At 36.7% G+C, this 20,629-nt stretch overlaps 2 protein-coding genes across 2 annotated transcripts; both read left to right on the top strand.

Moving 5' to 3' along the window:
* Positions 1 to 127: 127 nt before the first annotated feature.
* LOC140163540 (solute carrier family 28 member 3-like) lies at positions 128 to 8,349 on the top strand. The gene is made up of 9 exons (XM_072186854.1): positions 128 to 210; positions 2,222 to 2,363; positions 3,234 to 3,425; positions 3,556 to 3,717; positions 5,223 to 5,479; positions 5,807 to 5,975; positions 6,814 to 6,990; positions 7,830 to 8,010; positions 8,279 to 8,349. The coding sequence occupies exons 1-9, from the start codon at positions 128 to 130 to the stop codon at positions 8,347 to 8,349; spliced, it is 1,434 nt and encodes a 477-aa protein (XP_072042955.1).
* Positions 8,350 to 9,975: 1,626 nt separating this feature from the next.
* LOC140163539 (solute carrier family 28 member 3-like) lies at positions 9,976 to 20,109 on the top strand. The gene is made up of 12 exons (XM_072186853.1): positions 9,976 to 10,014; positions 10,933 to 11,094; positions 11,747 to 11,881; positions 12,739 to 12,887; positions 13,289 to 13,430; positions 13,964 to 14,155; positions 15,778 to 15,939; positions 16,454 to 16,710; positions 17,686 to 17,854; positions 18,226 to 18,402; positions 19,141 to 19,321; positions 20,012 to 20,109. Exons 1-12 carry the CDS (start codon positions 9,976 to 9,978, stop codon positions 20,077 to 20,079), a joined length of 1,833 nt encoding a protein of 610 aa, XP_072042954.1. The 3' UTR covers positions 20,080 to 20,109.
* Positions 20,110 to 20,629: the final 520 nt, after the last annotated feature.

The following is a 20,629-nucleotide window of genomic DNA, read 5'->3' as shown; positions in this document are numbered from 1 at the left end:
ATTGTAAGTATTACATGTAGATTTATCATAATGTATACCATTGTTTTTCAGAACGATAAACCGAATGAAAATGCTATTGAAATTGAACTGAGATATACTTTGCAAGTGTCAGGACCAGATGATCAAGATGAATCGATTTGCTACCAAACTATCCAAGACCACAAGACTAGTGAAAACAGCAATTCAAGTATTAGCAATGCAATGTGGAAGGTAACAGTACCACGTTATGGTCCAAATAGGCCAATGTCCTCAATTAAAAAAAAAACTTTACCTACGATCTTGGAAATAAGTACTTGGAACGCTTGGCACACTCTGCCGTAAATTCCGTGCAGAATTTCTAATGATCATGGAAATGACATAGGCCTATATTGTGCTTGGGAACAAACATTATATCTACAACAATGGTTTACCCTTCCCCGGCCTCCCCATCAATCAATGTTGGACACATTGGGAAACCGCTGAAGACATTGTCATTTCTCAACATTGCATAGTTTCCGTTATTTACATGCAAGCGTTCCAAGCGAGGGAATGTGCCGACATGGGAGTCAAACTAATTACATACGGACGTCCTATCCATTAGGCTACCAGGTCCCACTGATCAATCCTTGCACCCATGCTTCCTATTTGTGAGTTCAGAAATCGCCTCCTCTGCTTGGGAATAAGGCTCTGTATATAGGCTTTCAATAATGCGTGTTTTTTATTATTATTATTTCAGAATATTGATAAAGTGAAGTTGAAGTTGAAACGTTTCTCCCAAACCAACGAGACGCTTATATGGAGACTAATATACCTCGTATCGGCTATGGGTTATCTTGCTTACATAATCTACGCTTGTATCTACGATATGGAGGTAAAAACAAAAAGAGAGATTTAGAGAGTTAACCGAGTTCGAAAAAGGACAAATTTCTGCCCTTTCGGAGGAAGGAATATCAAAGTGAGAGATAGGAAGAAGATTGGGAATATCTGACAAGGAATTTAGCTCAAATTTATGCATAGCACTTTTAGCTATGCATTTTGGAAAAGTGCATAGCAGTTGATGGGAATTGCATCCCATTTTGCGACGCGATACCGTCGAATTCGACCGCTGGTGGGTTGTGTGGGTGTGACATAATATATCTTAAAAGTCGTGAAAATATCTATCTGAGTAGCAAGTGTTCTCAATTATTTATAACGTGACCGTTTCATGGCATTCTGACACCATAGGCCTTCAAAGACAAATTCTATGTTTACACGATATCATTTTGTCAATGGGAATGTCTATAGACCTTGTGTGAAGCATCTATGGTATGTCTAAAACTTTTTCTGTAAGAATGACAAATTCACGTACCTTAGTGTTGCTATCTAACCAACCCGACAGAAAGGTTGCCGGAAAGTGTATTTTTATAGCATGGATTATTTTGCCACTGCTATTAACAAGCAATTTGTTCATTTCAGGAAGCTCTAGTGATGTTAATTATCACCTGTATCGTGGCCAGTTCCCTTTTCTACATTATTATACGTAATAACTTTGGCAAATACATATATCAGGGTTGTTATCTGAAAAAATAAAAAAAAATCGATCAATATTGGATTTACATCATATGGTAATGCATATTTAATTATTTCGTAACTCAATTTCACCACAAAATTAATTAACAAAATGTATATTTCAGAATAATCCAAAATTATCAGGTTGTTGAACAGCAAGAATGATTATAACTGACGAGTTTCTCTTTGTGCCTTGTTAGTCCTGGCCCTAGCTAGGACCTGGCCTACACCGGATAGGGTAGAGATTTTGACACTTGATTTGGGTTATTGGACCTTTGAGGTTGATGAATCACGGAGGTGCTTTTGCGAAAGCGGCTGCGAATTCGAGAAATCCAAGATGGCCGCCGGCGGCCATTTTGAAAATTTTAAATCATAATATTTCACTAATGGTGCACATATGATACATCATTTCATAGGTTTTTGCATGCAAGAAATTGATTTATGGCATCATTTTCATGATTAAAGGTCAAATAATATATTTAAATCCAATTTCAGACCAAAAAACATTTCAAAATTGCCGCCAACAGCCACCAGAAAGAAGTCAGAACACAAAAGGCTAAACGAAGATCCCAATCATATCCTTGGGATTTAGTTCCCAGACTAATACATAGGGCTAGAACATCCCAGGTATTTTTATTTTTATTTGACATCGGAAAAAAAATTGAACCATTGCCAATTTGTTTTTACCTTCTAGGCCGTTACGGATCCTTCTTGTCGGTGTTATCGTGGCAACATTGTATTTTCTTAGCAAAGATAACCCAAGTCAACTGATTTCATTAGCTGGTCTTGCTGTTCTTGTTTTAATTAGTCTACTATTATCTAGGCATCCTAGACATGTAAGTAATCAGTCAGATGACAATATTTGTTGAAATTATATTCTCTATAGCTCTATAGTTGTACAAACCACATCTTCCAGGGTCTGTATAATACTGCCCCACACCCCCAATTCATTACCGTGTAACAATGACAGCAGCACTACAGACATAGTATGCGTAACACACAGCCAAACCTTGCAGGGACGTAGCCAGGGGGCTGGGGGAATTGCCCCTCCCCTAATTTTTTTAGGGATACAAAGGGGACGGTAAAGAGTAAAGTGTCCTTAAAATGACTGAAAATGGGATACAAAATTGAAAAACAGGGGATGAAAAGTTTGACTTTTCCCTCACACTAAACTCCTTACTTCGCTACTGAAACCTGGCCATTCTCTGAGCTCTCTAATTAAACCCTTGCACTACACCTGATCTTTAAGACTTGGGACTAAGTGACAAACATTAAAACATTGACTAGCACTAACCTATATACCTACCTGACCTGTCTGCCTGCCTGTCTGCCTGTCTGCCTACCTACCTACCTACCTACCTACCTACCTACCTACCTACCTACGGTAACAGTGTCATGCATTTCTCCACCTGCTGCTCGGCTCAAGAGATGCTTCCAAGTCCTACGATCCACAGCTGCAACCTCAGTCTCCTCTACAGCAGTAATAATAACACTATAATACTAATACCAATGATAACACCTAAAACTTACACTAAGATTAATACGGAAGCAAAGAACACTGAGACGAAGAACGTTAAGACATAATTATACTAAGACTAACACTGAGTGCAAATGTATTTGTCAATTGATTGATCAATATAATTATGTCATAACATAATTACAGATATTAAAATAATTGCACACTTTTCATTCAACTATTTTTATAGATAAATTGGAATCCCGTGATCTGGGGTCTTGCTATACAATTTGCGTTGGGCCTCTTCATTCTAAGGACAAAGGTTGGATTCTACCTCTTCAATTTCATGGGAGATTTCACCAAGACGTTTATGGGTTATGTGTCAGCTGGTTGTATATTTGTGTTTGGTGACACTTACCAAGATCACTTCTTTGCTTTTGCGGTAAAAACAAACAAACAAAACAACAAACTGTGTGTCCGATCGTTTATGATCATGCATTTACAATGGCTCGTATTCAAAAATAGATTGTTGAACAAATGTTTTGGTCATTACCTAACATTTTCTCTTCCAGGTTCTTCCAGTCATCATATATTTCAACAGCGTCGTAGCGGTCGTATACTACTTAGGAATCATACAATCTTTGATTACCAAGATTACATGGCTTATGCAACATTCAATTAAAACAACAGCCCCAGAATCAATAAATGCAGCTGGGAACATCATTGTTGGATTCGTAAGAATTTTATGATACTATTTAACTCAAGCCGCTGTCTAGACTAATTATCATAGCGATATATGAAAACAATTTTTGAATGTATTACCATGCACTATAAATAGGCAGCACTAATCAGCTGTGTATGTGTACCACCATACACAGGGCTCGTTTCAAAGACACCAATTGTTAAGGTGCGAGTGAAACATACATGGACTCCACATAATGTGAAATTTCCATAGAATTACGATCCATGTTTTATGCATATTCTTCAATGGTGCGATTCAGAATAACAGCGCTACACATTCACAAATTATTTTGTGAATGTGTCGCTATGGTTATTATCGCTATGGTTATTATCTATGCCTGTGGAACAGGGCATAGATATTCTGCTTATGCTCTTTAGTCTTCTCCATCTCCAGACCCTTCATATTGACAGGGCTATCTCCAAAACTACAATGGCGCTAAGGCTCATACCCAGTAGATGTGCCTTTTGCCCATCTTGACCCAGAGGTCAAAGGTCACGGGCCCAAATGTAAAAATACCAATCATGCCGTTTCTCATCAAATAAAACAGCCTTAGGGCCCTGAGTTGGTACAATGATAGCCCGTGGGGTACTCCATATTTGCAAGTATAAATGAACCCATATATCTTACGTTATGGACCCCAGGGCCCCAAATGTTAAAATAAAGGGCCAGCCGTTACTCGGTAAATAAAGCAGCTACAATGCCCTGCGTTGGTATACTGATAGCCCATAGCCATTATAGCATTAAACATATTACGGGGTGTCAAGATGGGTTAAGGGTGTCATGGTGGGTTAAGGGGGGGGGGGGTAGGGGGAATCACAAGCATAGATATTCGTGTTTGCTCAAACGCAACAGTGCCATCTAGTTAATCCTGTTACATTACTACTTCCACAGCGAATATTTCACTCCAGTTTGTCTTACATAAACACCAACGCGACGAATACCTACCATTGTTTAATTGAATAATGTTAACAATGCAGTGAAACAGGACAAAAGAATGAAGTTATCAACATTTATTTTTTCTGCAAATTTGAATTATTCCAGTAGTATAGAATTTCCGTCTAATCCAAATGATCAAAATCACTGAAAATTAGGATTTTTGAAATGCTTACTAATTTTTTGTTTAATCTTTTCTTATTCTGCTCCGGCATTATTTCCTTCTTTAAGCATATTTATTTGTTATGTTCTGGGTTTTTTAAACCATAAATCCGTCAAATTAAAATGTTGTTATTCTTTACTGAAAATGCTGGTAGTCGGGAAATGTTTCTGTCCATTCTAAGCCGAAATAACTAAATATTCGTGAAATAAAACCAACTGGCTATTTTTGGCCGTTTATCTGACAAACTCAATGAATTTGGCTGATTCTATTTAGGTCAAGTTGGGACATGTGTAAACATAACAAATATACCAAAAAATCATGTTTGATTTTTTAAAATAAATTTCATATTAAAAGATCGTACATTATGGCAATATTTCATGTAAAACTTAATCTGCTTTCAGACTGAAGCTTTCTTCCTAATCGGTCCATACATTAAGAAAATGACCAAGTCTGAAATCATGGCCATCATGTGTTGCGGCTTAGCCACCATGGCTGCTGATATTATTGGTGTCTATAGTATGATGGGTATTGATACCGTGCATTTATTGGCAGCATTGGTGATGTCTTCACCGGCTGCATTGGCTATTGCCAAATTACTGTATCCGGAGACAGAGGAATCACATCTCGCGGATGCAAAATATCTTGCATTGCCAAAAAGGTAAACTATCAAAACAACACAAAGCAAATTAACAGCAGTAACAAGGACAACAACAACAATAACATGAACAACAACAAAACATATAACAAAGACAATCCATCAGAACAAAGAATAGTTTGCGCTATCCAAGATGTTTCGCTACCCAGGTAACACATTGATGCCAATTGACCTTGATCTATTTTGCTGAATTACATAGGCAAAGAAACATCATAGAATTTGAAATCTATGCTTATATTTGAATTGTTATATCAAAATGAACAGTTTGATACCTCTTTTGGTTAGACAATTACCTCTAGTGACTGGACTTTATTTCTATTTCGAATACAGCGAGGAGCGTAACGTGATAGAAGCAGCTACCGTTGGTGCGTCTCAAGCCATCCCAGCCGTTCTTGATATCATTGCTAATCTCATTGTCTTCGTAGCATTATTGGCTCTTGTGAATGGAGTATTAGCATATACTGGGGGATTGATGGGATTTCCTGAACTAAGTATAGAGGTAAATTACTTATTTGTTATATCCCCATTTTTGATCAACCAGTTAAAAGCATACATAATATCTCATTTAGATATGTGTTCTGAACGTCCTTCAGAAACAAAGCATTCGAGAAAACTGTATTTGCAACTGCTAATTTCCCGAGTGTTTTGTTTGCTTTTAGTTTGTGTCTGACGTCAGGACAACGGCGCGATGTGATTGGTTGCTGACCTGAGCAGTACGGCATTTTTGGTCTGGTTGACAGCACGTCAGACGCAAACTAGTCTTTTTAATTCGGTCTTCAGTTATAATATCCACTAAATCCTGTTTACAGATATTATGTTCGTTTGGTTTGACAAAAAACATTTTCATGATGATATTTTTCCAATACTGTCTTCACATATTTCACAGAGCGATTCCAAAATATTAGGCATAATAAATATTACATCTCAACATCCAGTTAAAATAACGAGAAAATCGTTCATCTGCTATATACACATAATGCAATAGATCAGAAAATTTATTTGAAAGTGATATGTGTCAATTTCTACTATGAGAAGGAATGTTCTCGTGCATTATTTTTTTTATTAATGCCATAGGCTTCAACATACAATGACATAAGAAGTCCCAGGTTTATAGATATTTTCTCAAAATATCAAGAGCCATCTCAAGAACCACTGAACCAATACTAGGCTTGTTTGTACTCATTTTAATGCATTTTTCATGCTGATTCCAAATATGGTCATGAAAATTTACATTTATGACATTTTTGAATTTTGAAAGTTTTTTGAAACATGTCGTCGCGCGTGAAGAGTGTTAAAATGTATTTGATTTTATGTTGCTGTTTTATTTTTTCTCATAGCTTATATTTTCCTATCTGTTCATGCCCATTGCGTACATGATGGGTATCGAGTGGGATGACTGCGGTAAGGTAGCGGAACTCTTAGGTATTAAAACATTCATCAATGAATTCGTTGCGTATGAGAGATTAGCGGAATTAATAAAAAATAGAAAAGCTGGCACAGGGGCCACAATATCGGTAAGTTTAAAACGGGTATTAGGTTATTCCAAAAAATAAGTGCACACCCCCTGTAGAGGAGTAACTTTTCAATCGAAGATATGGCCGGATTTCCAAGTCTGCTTTCTGAAAACGACTGAAATTCCATTTGCCAATTGAACTTGTTAGTTTGGAAACCCAATTAAATGAAGGAAAAATCACGGTAAGGCCCAAAATGAGCTCTCAAATTCAGGATTTCTGACTTAGAACTACATTTATGCCGGATATTTTTTTTTTGCATTTGGGCACTTTGTAAGTCTGAATTTCCAACAGTCACTACTGGACAAAAAGTCCGGAAATCTGAACTCCTCTATAGGGGGTGTGCATCTATTTTCTGGAATAGTCCATTTTTATTTTGCTTGGTATCTTCCAACAAATCAAGTTAGGTCCAGCAATTATTATTAATGGTATGTTGGTAAAGTTAATAAGGACTCTATAAGTATCGGGTGCTTTATTTAGACATTAAATATCTTGTAATTGCTACATCATTTTTGGTTAAGTTAATAGGGACTCTGTAAGTATTGGGTGCTTTATTTATCTTAAAATATCTTGTAATTGCTACATGAGTCCCCATTTTTATTACTTAGACCAATAATTATTGAACCCCAATTTTTAAATCCTAATTTGTAATAGCAATTGCTTCCTTCTTCTTCCTCCCCACCTGTTCCTCTTCTTCATTTTCTTCCTTCCTTCCTTTTTCTTTCTGTTCCTCTTCTAGTTTCTCTCGTTTCATTTATTTTCTTTTTTCTTATTACCCTTCTTTCTTCTGTTAATGTTGTCATGGTTGTTGTCACTTAACTTGTTGGCCACTTTGTTGTTAGGTGAGATCAGAAGTAATAGCAACGTATGCATTATGTGGTTTCGATAACTTCGGCTCCGTTGGTATGCAGCTAGGCACTTTGTGTTCTATTGTGCCGGACAGAAAACGAGATTTCTCTGGTCTTGCTGTTAGAGCACTCATTGGGGGTACATTGGCATGTTACGTAACGGCTTGTACTGCAGGTAATAATAACATATACAGGGTGTCCCTGAAAGAACTGTATCGTCGGAAACGTAATTGTTTGGGTTACAAGGTAGAATATTCAAACATAAGCTTGTCTATATGTAGTTGACATTGATCGTTTCAATGCACTTTCGCGAAACTTCCTAGTACATTTTCAATGTAATCTACTGATAAAAGTGTTGTAAGGAAGCACAATCTTACTATTAATAATGAAAGTGGCTTTAGTATAGTAATTAATAAACTTGTGTTGTGTCCTTCCACTTTCAGGGTTGTTATACGTTTCAGAAACTGCTTCATCACCAATCAACACAACGATGTCAAGCTTCAGCATATTATGATGACAGCAACTCTATTTGATTTGAGTGGGATTTATGCATACCAAATCGGTATACAATAAACTTGTGCAATATATTGCACATACCGGTATCTTAAAGTTATAAATGATTATAGGCATGAATTTCGTAAACAAGTTTTGTCATTTTTCTATTGCCCAATGGCGAACTTAATGAGAAGGAGCTTGGGCACGAAGGAAACGAACCCTATGATGGTCAATACCATACAAAACCTGCTGTTACCATGGTTACCTACACGTATCGATGACTTACACGTTGTATTCAAGTTAGCTCAATCGATAAGGCGTTCGACTATGGTGCGAGAGGTTGCAGGTTCGAACCCTGGTGGTGCCTAGTACGCTCTCGTGGAAGAAATAGAGTTAACTTGAGATTTCCCTGGACAAGGAACTTACTGCTAATTTGTCTCGTTGTAACCCGTACGAAACTCGCGGAGTTAATCCTGGTTGCGAAGGTTATTTGTGGAATGTCTAGGGTGTGCGCGCTTGAAGCAGCAATGTCCCTGTATTCTTGTTTAATGGTTTATGGAAAGATGTGGGGCCGTAGTGGTCAGCGACAACATGTAAAGTGTGCTGAGGCTTGTGGATCAACGTCTAGGTGTTGTGCCTGTGCGCAGCGCACTATAAATCACTGCGTTTTTTGTTTTTGTTTTCTTTCTTCCTCTTTTTATTCTTCTGGTTTGATTGTCAAAGGTACCCCCGCCTCTTTAGGGTCCCATGATAAATCTGCATAATAATAACTACTCCCGATTCTAGAGAAATACAGCACTATTTTGAAGGGAGGGGTTTAAAATATAAACGTTGCTCAATCCTAATACTTAACCACCTGCGGCATATTTCATACAACATTCAGAATCGAGTTTAGGCTGAGATGTAATCAATAATTGATAATCAAACAGAATAAAAATTGTGTTTGCTAAAAATAGAGTTAATAGACTGATATTAAACTTTGCACAAGACTTGAGGCTTGATTGTCACAAAAAAACCCATGCTTTTGTGCTTTTGGGCCTAATTTCCTAAAATTTAGCAAATATTAAAATCTTTAATCGCCAGTTAAGTCCAACTGAAGGATTGCGTATGATGATGATGATGATGATAATAACAATAATAATAATAATAATAATAATAATAATAATAATAATAATAATAATAATAATAATAATAATAACAATAATAATAATAATAGATACATTATAATATACAAAGTATTGCTTACAACTTCATTTGTACAAGGAATACAATAAGCATTATAAATCACCAACGACGATGGTCGTGATGACGACGAAGAAGCAGCAGAATATGAAGAAGACAATTACGAAGAAGTCAGTATTGTTTTACTTGATGCAAACTTTATCCATTTGATTTAACTTCTTATCATTATCAAGTTATCAACACACTTGAGCCACACTTATCATTCCCACCAAGGCAGGCAAGTGGACTTTGATCGCTTATATTCAATTAAAGTTGATAACAACAAATATATACAGATTTATCAATGGAGATCATCAATGGAACGCTAATATATAGGCTACCGGCAAAGCACGCCTATAGTATTTAATCCAGTTGAAAGTTTTAATTATTATTGATGGCGGAGATCTTTTAGAGGATACGAAGAATGGCGGACATTGATGACCAACGCTTCTTCGAATCTATTGTAAGTTCATTGTCTTAAAGTGTCATTTCAACATCAATAAAATCCCCTCGGAGCAAATACGTTCGTTGTTTCCTCTATATCCTTTCCACGTTGTTTGAGTGGTTCTGTGGTACTATATACCGCTAATTTCATTGATCATACTGCCGTAATTTCTTTATCCCAAATGCTTTTGTAAGAATCCAAATTTGACTGGAGCTTCAGAAAATTGAAATTCAGAAAGCTATTCATTACTTGCGCAGTTCCGCCATTATGTACTATGTGCGAGGAGAGCCTCGAACTGACATCACATGAAAGGAATAATTACATAACTTTACACACAATGTAATATGACAAGTTCTATTCTCATTCATGTGTGCTGCCAGTTCGAGGCTCTCCTCGCACACCCGGGCTCGCACATTGTGCATAGTGGCGGAACTACGCAAGTAGTGAATAAAGTGTTCCACGCCTGCAACCTTAAACGACTCTTCGAACTGGATTTAGCCGATTTGTTCGGCCTGTCTGCAAGCTGATACCCTATACTGTTATACGCCTTCTTTAGTATGGACTTACCCAGATGCCACGCATAACGTTAGAATCAAGTTACCCATTACCCTAAATCAGAGGAGGCTCACAACTGGTATTCCAGCAAGTCAACATGCCTTAAAGTATTTTGCAATATAACTATTCACGTTTGCACATTTGTGATTCAAGTCATTCAAAATGGCCGACTTGACATTCGGGCAAGTACGAGCCGTAGTATAACCTGCCCGCCGCGTTTATAACTTGCCGCTACAGTATTGGCCAATTAACGTGATTAAGTCGTTCCAAATACACAAATCGACATTATGAGGCAATCCGGTACAGTGTTCTGGTTGGAGGGCATTCAGATGTGTATTATGTCAGAAACATTTTGTTCAATCAATCTTATTTCTTTTTCAGAACGATAAACCAAATAGAAATGGCGTTGCCATTGAAACGAGTTTGACTTTGCAGGTGCCAGGATCCATATCTAATGATCAAGATGGACACACGTGTTTAGAAATTACCCAAGACAAGACCAGGGACAATAATGATTCAAGTATTGAAAATGCAATGTGGGAGGTAAAGTGACATGCTCTTGTGTTTTTCAGCATAAGAACATTAAGAAATGGATTAAGAAAACATTTAGTAGGTTGACAATGACATTAAAATATCATTGTCCATATACTTAACTTAGTTTATAATGGCAAAAAAGGGCCTTCATTTCAGTTCTACGTGTTTATATTGTTTTCAATACTGGTCATTTACCTAATGCATTTCCAATTCAACATTTCTCAATTACACTTTCTTCAGACTATGTTACTGAAAGATCAAAATTACAGTTTCTGGTCCTGGTGCAAACCTGCGACAAAAGTATTGTGGAAAATATGATCAATAAAATAGAATATTTGTAAAAGATCCACAAAGGGATGAAATTAAAACTTGACCGGCGGTTGATCGCTGGTTCCGTCCGGTTGCCATCATTTAGAACAATAACTACTAACTCAACAACCGTGACAACTGTTGAAGGACAAACAAAACCAACACGGAGCAACACTATCAATAACAACAAAACAAAAACGCAAATTCTATTCCAATGAGCCGATTTTGATGTCACTATTTCCCCTTAGTGTTCCATTTACAGTAGCCATGGTAGCATGACTTCAAAAATTGTTACCTATATGTTTGCGAAAAGTTGGCATTAATATACTTATAGAGGTTTTTCTAATTTCAGAATATTGATAAAGTGAAGCTGAAGTTGAGACGTTTCTACCAAACCAACGAGACGCTTATTTGGAGATTGATTTACCTCGTATCGGCCATGGGTTATCTTGCTTATATTATATACGCTTGTATCTACGATATGGAGGTACAGTAGGGGTGGGACTGGGGGTGTTGGGCTTGGGTGGGTGTAGGATGGGTGGGGAGGGGTGGTGTATCAAATCATATATTTCAAAAGTCACAAAAGTATGGATACCTGGAACAGTATACAATTATATTCCGAGGAGTGGTGCATTGTTAATTCTATTGTTAGCAATAAATACTATTATCAATAATTTATATATAACTTGCCTTGATTTCAATGTAATGGGAATATGAACAATGTGAAGCACATTCTCCCGATCGAAAACTTTTCTTTGACTAATACTTTCCCCAATCTTTGGAATTAAACCAAGGGAGAACAGTATCAGTGTATCTATTGGTAACCCCAGGTTAAATCTAAAATGGTCGCCCTCGTCTCTATTCATGACGTCATAAAAGTGAAACGACAAGCGTGCGAGTAAAAATATGTTTTGTTCCAAGAATATTCATATTCACCAAGAAGATTACAATAGGATGAAGATAATGGCGGTAGATCCCAATTCAATGTTGGCTAACTTTTGCACTAGTATACGCTGGCGAAGTTACGTACTAATCGGACTAACTACCATAGCAATAGGTGAAAACAATGTTTGAATATACCGCGCTACACTGATACGTTCACGCGGTACCTCTTCATTGAACCATATCATGCTGATCACTTGCACCTGTAAGATTAGTATCTTTGAAAAGACCAGTATTGTATTCAATCTATGATTGCAGACATACACAGGTGATGAGTGTAACCTGCTTGTAGTGCAGCGCGATATGTTCAAAATTGTTTTCACCTATTGCTATGGTAAATAATCCGATTAATTACGTAACTTCGCCAGCGTATTGAGCAATGATCTATTTTCTTCATTTCAGGAAGCTCTAGTGATGTTAATTATCACCTGTATCGTGGCCAGTTCTCTTTTCTACATTATTATACGTAATAACTTTGGCAAAAACATTTATCAGGGTTGTTGTCTGCCACTTTGGACAAAAATCGAACAGTATTGGATTTATATCGTATGGTAATGGATATTGAATTATTATAGTTTAATACTTACTCATTTCGCCACAAATACCATAACATCATGAACATGACGCACGTCATTTCAGCCGATCTAAAGATTTCGCTATCAATCTTTTCTTGTTATCGTATTGTCCAATGCCAAAGCAACACACTATACTCAGTATAATCTTGCTTTGACTGAAATTAGTATGACTGATATGATATTAATAAAATTAATTGCCCGTTTTAATAAAACTGGGTTTAGAATGCGAGGCATTATAGAGTCGTTGATATTTATGAAAAAATACCTTCGACGAAACCAACCAATCCAATGCGAAAAAAAAAAAACATCTTGGGAATACTTTTCTGTCATCTTAAAATGTTTCATCTTTAACTTCCCAACTTTGTACTTCCTTCTAGGCCGCTACGGATCCTTCTTGTCGGTGTTATCGCGGCAACATTGTATTTTCTTACCAAAGATAACCCAAGTCAACTGATTTCATTAGCCGGTCTTGCTGTTCTTGTTTTAATTAGTTTACTATTATCTAGGCATCCTAGACATGTAAGTACTCTTAACTGAAGATTGCGCATTTTCTCTTACAATCTAGATTCTGTCTTTTGAAAATTAATAGAGACAATGTTTGATTAAAAATGTTGTAGTGGTACAAACTTCACTAAAAAGTAACAGTATCACTCGATACTTATAGTATACCTACTATAGCACATGGCCATAACCTTGTCATTCCCTAAACTACTATTTCCAAAACCGAATAGCAACATAAGCACTAAAGCTTACATTTACACTAAGACTGACGCGAAGAAGACGAAGAACACTAATGCCAACAATGACACTGAGACGAAGAACACTAAGACTAACACTAGCACTAACGCTACCACTTTAACGTTAACGATACTAATTCAGATTATTTCATATATTAACATGACTTTCTCAGATGTTAACGGAGATCTTTAGCTTTGATTAACCCTAAACTACCTCCTTCCTTACTAATAATAATCGGTTACTATATCAAAAATATACCATTGTTACACCTTTCATAATAATTGCATCTTTATCATAAACCATCGTGTTTTTAGGTAAATTGGAATCCCGTGATCTGGGGTATTGCTATACAATTTGCGTTGGGCCTCTTCATTCTAAGGACAAAGGTTGGATTCTACCTCTTCAATTTCATGGGAGATTTCACCAAGACGTTTATGGGTTATGTATCAGCTGGTTGTATATTTGTATTTGGTGACACTTATGAAGATCACTTCTTTGCTTTTGTGGTAAGCACGCATAAAAAAAAGTCACAAACGTACTGGTGTCAATTTTCATACTCTCAAAGAGCGGAGACATTGGGCTATTGCAGAAAATACCGGCACACCCCATATAGAGGAGTAACTTTAAAAGAAATGTCTGGATTTCCATGTTTGCTTTCTGAAAACTGCTGAAATTCCAGTTGCCAATGTTACTGGAAAAAGCTTGGAAATGCAATTACACGAATGAAAAATAACGGAATTGTCCAAAATGAGCTCTCAAATTGAGGATTTTTGATTTTGAACAAGTTCCTGCTGGAAAGACATTTTAAAAGACTGGATTTCCAACAATCACGACTGGACAAAAAGTCTGAAAATCCGAACTCCTCTATAGGGGGTGTGCATCTATCATGTCTATTTTCTGGAATAGCCCATTTAATGCTCGTGCGCGTTATCACAACCGTTGCAACCAAAGAGCTTTTAAATAGAAATAGAGTCGCAATAGATTATATAATCTTTTGTTCGTTTGATGCCGATTAGAAGTTGCGACAGGCTATTCATAAAAGTGGTACCATTGTTTCGAATAAAGGGGTTCCGCCATTAAATTGGTCACTGATCCGGCATCATATTAACGCTCTACACAACAGGCGATTATCAATAAGTAACCACACTACAGTCATGTGTAAGGGCAGCCATGTGTAAAGTGGTACCATTATACTCATGTATCCCAAATGTGTGCTTGTGTGGATCTGAAGACTATAAGGAGGCTTTAGCTGTCGATGCAATCATCTTTACCACCCACCTGACGATAGGCGTTTCATTTAAATAAATTGAATGCTCTTGGTGATCAATTACACATTAGAATGTATGAAGGCTGCCATGTCCAGTTCATATATCTATATTACACTATAATGGTAATCGCTATACGTATACATGTAAGTATAAGTATAGGCCTATAAAGGTTGTTTCTAAGAAATTTCCATTTAATTTTATTTTAAGAAGGAGATTGGTATAGAAATAGTGGCGTAGGCCTACCCAAAGAGGGGAGGGGGTTGGGGAGGGGCAGATTCACCTCTGTGAGAAGTCTTGGGAGGGGAGGAGGGAGGAAGAGGGGAGGAGGGATATGGAGACAGAGAGGGCTGGAGGAAAGGAGAAATAAAAAGATATAATAAAGACAAGTAGATAAATAGAAATATAAGGAAAATGATGGGAATGAGAGAGGGAGGGTGAGAGGGGAAAATGAGAGCGAGGGAGTGATAAAGTGTAGGCCTAGGAAAGAATAAGTACAGAGAAGGGAAAAGAAAGGAATGATGAATACATTTAATAATAATTATTAGGCCTATATAATAACTAAACACATAACAGCACTGGGCAGCCATTCGACGATGTTAATGCCTTTATTCGTTACGTAATTAAAACGCCCAGTCAGATGTATTTCACACCTACCAAACACAACTCACCCAATTTCGCAAACTGGACGTTGAATGTACACTCTCATGAATATTGATTGGCAACATTTTCCAATATGTCAGCGTTCTAATCGGAAACAATAGAACAATAGACCCTGCAGAGCGTTGGTTGCAACTGATTCAAAAATCAATTTAATCTAGTGTTTTGGTGATTACTCAAATTATAATGTTTCTCTTTTTCAGGTTCTTCCCGTTATTATATATTTCTGCAGCGTGGTAGCGGTATTATATTATTTAGGAATCATGCAAGCTTTGATTACAAAGATTACATGGCTTATGCAGCATTCCATTAAAACTACAGCACCAGAATCCATGAATGCAGCCGGTAACATCATTGTTGGATTGGTAAGCATTTGCTGATAAAATTTGATATGATTCAAATTGTTTCTTTCAATCTGTATACTACTACAGTAAGTATGATTGCATAATGCCTAATTTATTACTGGTATCCTACTCAGTAAAAATGAAAACTAGTCAATTGGTGGGGTTTTTTAGTGGGTCCGCCGTCGGACAAGTTTAGAACTGTCAAGCTCGTCAGGAGTAGCTCTGACTTCTTCAGGACAAAGTACCTAAGAATGAGACATTTGAAAAATATCAGCCATCATAACCTTTGCATTATATTCAGTAGTGGTCTTAGCCTGAAAGAAAGGTCTCGTGGCAAATATTTTTTACTTATTGTTGGTTGTCAATAAACATGGTAAAAGAAAGAAAGTTCAAATAGGTGTTTTTAACATCATTATACTAATACTTTGTTTCAGTATTTTTTACTATGCTTCAGAATTATTGATATCACTCAATAAAAGAGTTTTTGGTGAAATTAATATGTATCGCAAATTTTCATTCTTACTTGTACTTACAGAGTGAAGCGTTCTTCTTAATTGGGCCATACATTAAGAAAATGACCAAGTCTGAAATCATGGCCATCATGTGTTGTGGCTTGGCCACGATGTCTGGTGATAGCATAGGTGTCTATAGTACATTCGGTATTGATACCGTTCATTTATTGGCAGCGTTGGTGATGTCTTCACCTGCTGCATTGGCTATTGCCAAATTACTGTATCCGGAGACAGAGGAATCGCAGCTGGCTGATGCAAAAGATCTCGTATTGCCAAAAAGGTATACATGTAAACTAAACCAACATGAGGTTAGGTTAGGGCTAGATTATTTGGATTAGGGTTACCGCTTACCATTAGCGTTAGCCTGTTAATATGATAAGGGTTTGGATAATAATATAGTTGGGGTTTGGCGACCACTGACTGTTAAAGTATAGCCTACACTGTAAAAATACAATATAATGATGCAAACGTTACAGTAAAACGTACGTCTCGCAGTATTTTACATTATACTGAAAATGATACAGATTAGTTAAGATCTTCCATATATTTTACTGTAAAATTAATAGTAACATGGCATCTTAAATTTTATCGTGTAATTATAACATGTTTTGGGGTGGCGGTAATATTGAGAATGTTTAGTCTTAAACATGGTCGATAAAATATCCCGTCATAATTTTGGGATGGTATCTTGCATAAGGTAACTTCAACGATATACTTCCAATATTTAAAGTAAACATTACGCAATGTGTTACAATTTCTAGTATGAATTACAGTGTCAAACTTTTGTAGATTTATGATAAATTCAGCTCCTTTAAACTGTTGCTTCTGTTGGTTTCAAGAGTATGTTACATAGCAATTTAAAGAAACAGAAGTTTAAAGGGTATTTACCAGTACGGAGGTCTTGGGAAATTTATTTTTAAGCAGCGAGGACCAGTGAGCGTCAGATTTTGAGGGGGCCTTGTAGCGTAAGTGCCAATCTTGAATTTCAGTTTTCCGAATAGGTAATGCTGTTAGATTGATTGAACTAATGATTATTAGTACTTTCCGTAATCAATACAGAGAGGCGCTAAACAACGTAATAGAAGCAGTCGCGCTTGTGTCTCTAGCAATTCCAGCCGTCCATAATATCATTATAACGGTGAAAAATGGCAAAAATTTAAAGGATCTTCAACGTAATGTCAAACTTAATAATGTTTAAAGGTTGGATAATTAGCTCTAATGCCTGATATCTGAATTACATTGTTTTTAAATACAGTGAGGAGCGTAACGTGATTGAAGCAGCTACAGTTGGTGCGTCTCAAGCCATCCCAGCCGTTCTTAATATAATTGCTAATATTATTGCTTTCGTAGCATTATTAGCCCTCATTAATGGAGTATTAGCATATACAGGTGGATTGGTGGGATTTCCTGAATTAAGTGTTGAGGTAATTTTTTTTATTACAAGTTTGTTTTCTTAACTTTCTTCAGGGAAGAAAAAATACTGAAGAAAACAGTGTTTTAGTTACCTGTACGTTGCTAGAATCGTACAGGTACTTTGTCCGGCTGAACATTTTAAGATTATATACATTGTATATTGTAAGCAGATTGGCAAAGTATTTAATTTCATAACTGGTAAATAAACAGACTTCTCCAGAAAGTTTTGTTGAAGTTTACTTTTTCATAATATTTGATATTTTACATGGGAGTCATATTTGCTCAAAGAATACAGTCATTTCTATGCGTCAATTATTCATTTTAATTCATAGTTTTAAGATATATTTCATTTTCTGTATCTGTTTGCGTATCTTTCTGTCAGCTTATATTTTCCTATCTGTTCATGCCAATTGCGTACATGATGGGTGTCGAGTGGGATGACTGTGGTAAGGTTGCGGAACTCTTAGGTATTAAAACATTCATCAATGAATTCGTTGCTTACGAGAGATTGGGGGAATTAATAACAAACAGAGAAGCTGGTACAGGGGCAACAATATCGGTAAGTGCGATTCATTCTGAACATGTTACAAATTAGCCAATTTAGTGTGTGTTTTCCATGACGTGATTTACTTTTAGGGATTTACCATAGCGTGTTTTTTGTTACTTTTGTTTTTATTTTTTGTTGTTGAAAATTTTGATTTTGTCTGCCGCTACTGTTGCTAATTAACAGATGATTTAGCAGATTGTTATATGCAATTATTCGCTGGGCATTTTGCGATATCTAATGCTCTTAGCACACCGCTGCGTATGATGTAGCCGCAGTGTGTGTCTGTCACAGAGCGCGGTGCGCTCGGCCGACTCTGGATAGTTTACCAAAGCAACAGAGCCCGAAAGTAATACTACGTGTGATGTTGGAATCTACAATTGCATTATTTTATGTAATCTATATAATAATCTATTGCTGTACATGTCAGCAATCTTCTTCTCCTTTCCCGTCTTCTTCTTTTCTCTTTTCTTCTTTTCTATTCTGTTTTCTTCTTTTCTCTTCTCTTCTCTGTTCTTTTTTCTCCTTTTCTCTTCTCTGTTCTGTTTTCTCCTTTCCTCCTCCCTGTTCTGTTTTCTCCTTTTCTCTTCTCTATTTTGTTTTCTTCTTTCCTCATCCTTCTTTCATTTCTTCTTCTTTCCTCCATCTTCTTCATTCCTGACGAGTTGATTGACATGATAAGAGACCACTTTAACAATTGACAAGACAATTGACGAGTTAAGTGATGACTCTTGTTTGCCATTTTATTTTTAGGTGAGATCAGAAGTGATAGCAACGTATGCATTATGTGGTTTCGATAACTTTGGCTCCGTTGGTATGCAGTTAGGCACTTTGTGTACTATAGTTCCCGAAAGAAAACGAGATTTCTCTGGTCTTGCTGTTCGAGCACTCATTGGGGGTACATTGGCATGTTACGTAACAGCGTGTACTGCAGGTAAGGCACCAGAAACAAATTAATTCGATCTTTGGATCGACCTTCGATGCTGCTTCGATGCTTGTTATTAATGAATTATCAACTAATTAATCAGAATTAACGCTAAATTTATATTGGTCAATATCACTACAGGCACAAATTAATATTTTATCACAATTAAAACTAGTAAATTAATTGATTTCATAAATATTAAGGACCGAACAAGCATCGACGGTCGATCGAAAGATCGAACTAATTTGTTTCTTTTGCCTAAACTATAATATCATTATAAAGTGTTCACCAAGTTCCACCTTTTAACTCAAATTTTAAGGGTTATTATGGACCATACAATATTTACGCTAGTGTGAGGTTTAAGGGGGTGCATTTGTTGTGGTGTCTTAGGATGGAAACTGTGTTTTGTTTTGTTTTTTTACTTGAACCACTAAGTTTTAAATGGAGAAATGGGGGAAACAAGGGGAAATCCGAAAATTGTGAGCAGACGCAAGGGGGAACGCAAACTGTTGTGCCCATTTTTTTACTAAATTATGCGAACAAAAGAGACTTTCGAGAAAGGAACGGTCGTTCACACTAAATAAATGTGTAAAGTACATTATATACTACGTGACCAGTAACGAAAGTATTCTTAACATGATCAATTATGATAAACGTCACAATCTGACTTCTATTTGTGACTTAACATTTTATTTTCAGGGTTATTATATGTTTCGGAAACTACTTCATCACCAAGCAATACTACGATGTCAAGTTTCAGCATTTGATGGCAGCAACGCTATTTGACTTATGCAGCCAAAATAGATATAACATTCAAAATTGTGCAATACAATACACATGATACAAGTTACATAAAATAAATATCATATACGTCAATTTCATAATTACGACAATTTTGTATTATACACAATGGCGAACTTAGCCTTCCTATAAGGAGCTGAACCACGGGAGTACAAGTGTGAACATTTTGTTGATTTGAAGCTTGAGAGTACACAATTGAATACTTTTAAGTAAATTAACCGCCCTATTAAGGACTAATTTTTAACCACATTTTCTTTTATCCCCCTATATTTTCCAACAACCCACCAAAGTACTTTTGAACACTCCCTGGGGTCGACCATCCAGAATTCAATCAATCCCTGGCCCTAACTGTACGGAGTGAAAGCTACCCACTGGCACTATCTCATTTGCATGCCAGAATGACCCGTCCATTTATTCTCCTCCGCAGCCAATTTGGTTCCATTCCCTCTGAATAAAACTGGCCGCGGAGGAGATTACCCTCCATTGTGTTTGTTCATTTGTGTACGAAGAGCCCTA

This window comes from Amphiura filiformis, chromosome 11 (assembly GCF_039555335.1).
Source record: "Amphiura filiformis chromosome 11, Afil_fr2py, whole genome shotgun sequence".
In the NCBI taxonomy this organism is placed as follows: domain Eukaryota; kingdom Metazoa; phylum Echinodermata; class Ophiuroidea; order Amphilepidida; family Amphiuridae; genus Amphiura; species Amphiura filiformis.
The sequence above is the reverse complement of the archived record's forward strand: the minus strand, read 5'-3'. Positions and strand labels throughout refer to the sequence as shown.

Excerpts from the sequence above, each read along its gene's own strand:
- LOC140163539 (XM_072186853.1), top strand. The coding sequence starts at position 9,976 with ATGGCGGACATTGATGACCAACGCTTCTTCGAATCTATT. Across the intron at positions 12,888-13,288 it reads TATTGGATTTATATCGTATG|GCCGCTACGGATCCTTCTTG; the intron begins GTAATGGATATT and ends ACTTCCTTCTAG. Across the intron at positions 15,940-16,453 it reads GTAACATCATTGTTGGATTG|AGTGAAGCGTTCTTCTTAAT; the intron begins GTAAGCATTTGC and ends TTGTACTTACAG.
- LOC140163540 (XM_072186854.1), top strand. The coding sequence starts at position 128 with ATGAATCGATTTGCTACCAAACTATCCAAGACCACAAGACTAGTGAAA. Across the intron at positions 5,480-5,806 it reads TATCTTGCATTGCCAAAAAG|CGAGGAGCGTAACGTGATAG; the intron begins GTAAACTATCAA and ends TTTCGAATACAG. Across the intron at positions 6,991-7,829 it reads GCACAGGGGCCACAATATCG|GTGAGATCAGAAGTAATAGC; the intron begins GTAAGTTTAAAA and ends CTTTGTTGTTAG.